This window comes from Ixodes scapularis, unplaced genomic scaffold (genome assembly GCF_016920785.2).
Source record: "Ixodes scapularis isolate PalLabHiFi unplaced genomic scaffold, ASM1692078v2 PGA_scaffold11__112_contigs__length_91849675, whole genome shotgun sequence".
Lineage (NCBI taxonomy): Eukaryota > Metazoa > Arthropoda > Arachnida > Ixodida > Ixodidae > Ixodes > Ixodes scapularis.
This window is the reverse complement of record NW_024609837.1, coordinates 90,571,450-90,575,812: the sequence shown is the minus strand read 5'-3', so window position 1 is coordinate 90,575,812 and position 4,363 is coordinate 90,571,450. Positions and strand designations below refer to the sequence as shown.

Below are 4,363 nucleotides of genomic sequence, written 5' to 3'. Positions count from 1 at the left end.
GGGAGCGCGCGACCGAGCAGGGAATTGGAAGCGAAGCACGGACCGCGACGGTCGGCCTGCAGATCGCTCAAGAGCTGCCACGGTCAGCGGAACGCTGAGTCTAACGGTCTGGTCGACGGAACCTTCGCCGGACTCCGACATCTGGGACTGCCATGCACAGCTCCCGGCCGAATCTGCGCTATGACCTCAAGCCATCGAAGCGAAGACAACCGCCTTCACGAGGACAGGCCACGGAGGACTCGTGAGCGAGATTCACCTGATGTGTCTATGACTTGACGGAACTTTGATTAGTGTTGAGACGCGTGTAGAGATTTCTTTATTGTACTCTTTTTTTTGGTGATTCTCTCTTTCTTTTTTGACGGCTTACTTTTATCTTTCTTTCTCATTATAGTTCTTCCGCTCGCTTAAATAATATAACGTATTTCTCATTCCCGAAACTCTCATGGTCTTTGTCTTCCTCTTCTGCCAACGGGCGGTGACAATGGCGAGGTTGCCAGTATATTAGCCCACTTATTACATCACGCTTGTTTGGGAGAGCGGGAGCACTGTCATGGCTAGTTCCGGGATTGTAGAAACTGAGAAGCTGATGGCGGCCGGAAAAGAGCTGGGGTACGTTGGTGAAGAGCTCAGGAACTGGGTCGAGCGAGAAACGAACTATTTGAGAGAAGAGCGAGCACAGGCGCGCGAGGCGGCAAAAGAAGAACAACAAGCGAGAGAACGCGCATGCCAGGCCGAAGCCATCAGACTAGACAAAGAACGCGAGATATTAGAATTGCGAATCGCGGCTCAGGAAAGAGAAACTCGCGTGGCACGAGACGAGGGGGACCGAAGTAATTCAGCTGGACCAAGTCATCGGGCAAGCCCTCATAAGCTTATTCCGCAATACAACGAGAAGCGCGACGACCTCGACGCTTATTTGCAAAGATTTGAGCGTACGGCGACAGGTCTAGAATGGCCACAAGAGAAGTGGGCAACCACCCTGAGTTTATGCCTAACGGGAGAGGCATTGAGCGTTGTTGGTCGCATGACTCCTGCGGACGCGATGGATTACACCAAGGTGAAGCTCGCGCTGCTGCAGAGGTTCCGATATACCAAAGAAGGTTATCGTGAGAAATTTCGTGATGCGAAACCGGGAGACGGAGAAACTAGACGACAGTTTGCGGCGAGGTTGGCCGGATATTTTGATAGATGGTTGGAAGTTGCTGAGGTGGAGAAGAGCTTCGTGGCGCTACGAGAGACGATGCTCATCGAACAGTTTATTAAAACATGTTCCAGCAAGCTAACCGTTTTCTTGAAAGAAAGGGACTGCACGACGCTAGACGATCTGGCAGGAAAGGCTGACGTATTTCTAGAGGCGCAAGTTCAACCGAGCAATGAAAAAGCGAAAGGAGACGAACGTGAGTTTAATGCCAGCATGAGGACATCCGGTAGCGCGCTCAAGGAGGATGTAAGGAGAACTATCCGATGTTTCTTGTGTAACAAGATAGGGCACAAGACAGAGAACTGCCAGAGTCGAAGCAAATACTCTAGACCATCTACGTGTTGGCACTGTGGGAAGCCGGGGCATAAAGCTGAAAGATGCAACCTGAGGTCTGGGGATAAGACCCAAGTTTCTTGCCTATGGACAGCATCGGATGAAAGGCAAGGGGAACCGGACAATTCCTACATTACCCTCAAGAATGGAGGCAGGATCCCAGTTGTAAATGCGGCTGTTGGACGAGCACCCAAGTTCTTGGTGGATAACATGCCTGTAGTCGAAGGTCGTGTTGGGGAACAGAAGATAACAGTGCTGCGGGACACTGGCTGTAATACCGTAGTTGTGAAAAAGAGCCTAGTCCCTGTCGAGTGCTACACTGGCAAATCGAGCCCTGTATTTTTGCTTGACCGAACTGTAAAATACCTACCAGAGGCTGAGATCTTTGTTGATACACCTTTCTTCGTTGGAAAAGTTATCGCAAAATGTATTGACAACCCACTGTACGATTTAGTTCTCGGCAACATCCCCCAGGCAAGAGAGGCACACGAGCCGGACCCGGCCTGGAATTGCGACCAACAGAGCAGCACCGAAATTCCACCGCGGACCGAGCATCTGGGTTGCGAGGACATGGAAGAGCAGAGAATCGAGAAGAACAGAGCTGATTCATCACGACACGTCCCAAGTAACCACTCTACAATGCTACATGTCAACGTCGCCGGACTTGGACAGGCGAAGAACGGTAGCAATAGAGGACAGGCACCCTTGAACGTACCACAGGTTCCAATCCTTGAAACGACAGCAGAGGAGCTCTCGAAGGAGCAGAGGAATGACCCATCCCTGAAGAAGTGCTTCGACAACGTAGGAAAAGTGGTAAGGAAACACAAATGCCGGACAAGATATGACATGGTGATTCGAAACAACTTGCTTTTTCGAAGCTGCGTGTTCTCCACTGGGAGAAGCATTGAGCAATTAGTGCTCCCAACGAGATACAGGCCAACTGTGTTGTCAATGGCACACGATGGCATCATGTCTGGACATCAAGGTGTGAAGAATACGCTTGCATTGGCGACAGAAGAGTTCTTCTGGCCTGGAATTCAGAGCGACATCAAGCGGTATGTTCGCTCATGCGACGTCTGCCAACGAACAGTGCCAAAAGGAAGAGTGGGCAAAGCACCTCTGGGGACCATGCCTACAATCGATACACCATTCAAGCGAGTGGCAGTCGACATCATCGGGCCAATTAGACCAACAGCAAGTTCGGGCAACCGATATATTTTGACGATGGTGGACATGGCCACAAGGTACCCGGACGCTGTCCCCTTGAGGAACATTGGGACAGAGCAAGTGGCAGAAGCGCTCTTAGAGATGTTTGCCAGGTACGGCATTCCATCAGAGGTCCTTAGCGATCGAGGCTCCTGCTTCACCTCAGATCTCATGAAGGAGGTGAGCAAACTTCTTTCGGTGAAGCGTCTACTGACCACCCCTTACCACCCGATGGCGAACGGACTGGTTGAGAGATTTAACGGAACCATCAAACAGATGATGAAACGAATGTGTCAGGAAAGGCCCAAAGACTGGGATAGGTACCTTCCGGCATTGCTGTTTGCCTACAGAGAAGTCCCGCAAGCAAGCCTGAAGTTCTCACCTTTTGAATTGCTCTATGGGAGGAAGGTGCGAGGACCTTTGGCCATCCTCAAGGAGATATGGTCCAACGAGTCTCTCAAAGCTGACCTCAAGACGACCTACACCCATGTCCTAGAAATGAGAAATAAACTGGAAGGGACATGCGAGTTGGCTCACCATTGTTTGGAAGAAGCCAAGGGCAAGTACAAAAAATACTACGACAAGAAGACCGTCACCCGCCAACTGAGACCAGGGGACTTGGTTCTCATCCTGCTTCCAAGCGATCATAATAAACTGATCATGCAATGGAAGGGACCCTTTGAAGTCTCAAGTAGGAGAAATGAAGTCGACTACGAGCTTGATGTAGGCGGAAGAAAGAAAGTATTCCACGTGAATATGTTAAAGAAATATGAAGAAAGGCTGGAGTACGGGATGAATCGGCCAAGTTGCGGCGCGGCGACAAAAGACTTCAGCGAGAAGACTCTCTCCGAAAGAAACACTACAGAACAGTCTTGGCAAGATGTCGTCGTCAACGAGGACTTGCAGGACAAGGAAAAGGACGAGGTGTGGAGATTAATTGGACAATACCAGTCGGTGGTTTCAGATCGACCCGGCCAGACCAACTTGGTAACGTGTGACTTAAAACTGACCACTGAGGAACCAGTCCGGGTGAGACAATATGCGCTGCCCTTTGCGGTCTAAGACGTAGTAGAAGAGGAGATCTCGGAGATGCTACAACTGGGAGTTATCGAACGGTGTACGTCACCCTACAATGCACCGGTCGTGATCGTTAAAAAGAAAGACGGGTCCAATAGATTTTGCGTGGATTATCGAAGATTGAATGACGTGCTGAAGGTAGACGCGGAGCCTATCCCAAGGATTGATGTCACCTTTGCTAACGTGGGACGAAAGAGGTTCTTTTCGAAATTAGACTTATCGAGGGGATACTGGCAAATCCCGTTGGAGGAGTCGGCCAAAGAGAAAACTGCATTCTCTTCAGGAAGTGGACACTACCAATTCAGGTTTATGCCGTTCGGGCTTAAGACTGCCTTGGCTATCTTTACAAGACTGATGAGGAAGCTACTTGGTGGAATCGCTGACGCTCATCACTATATTGATGACATCCTGATAGCGTCAGACTCATGGGCACAGCACATGGAAACTCTGAGAACAGTTTTCGATCGTCTGCAAGCCGCTAACATCACAGCGCGACCAAAGAAGTGTGAGGTGGGGTTCACCGAGACGGTCTTCCTCGGGCACGAG

The 4,363-nt window shown here is 50.3% G+C and overlaps 1 protein-coding gene across 1 annotated transcript; it reads left to right on the top strand.

Annotated features, from left to right (window-relative positions):
• The first annotated feature begins 1,042 nt into the window (after window positions 1-1,042).
• LOC121835113 lies at window positions 1,043-3,802 on the top strand. The gene has a single exon (XM_042289057.1). The coding sequence runs from the start codon at window positions 1,043-1,045 to the stop codon at window positions 3,800-3,802; it is 2,760 nt and encodes a 919-aa protein (XP_042144991.1).
• The last annotated feature ends 561 nt before the right edge of the window (window positions 3,803-4,363 follow it).

Bases quoted from the DNA above. Each gene is read 5' to 3' on its own strand.
- LOC121835113 (XM_042289057.1), top strand. From the start codon at position 1,043: ATGGATTACACCAAGGTGAAGCTCGCGCTGCTGCAGAGGTTCCGATAT.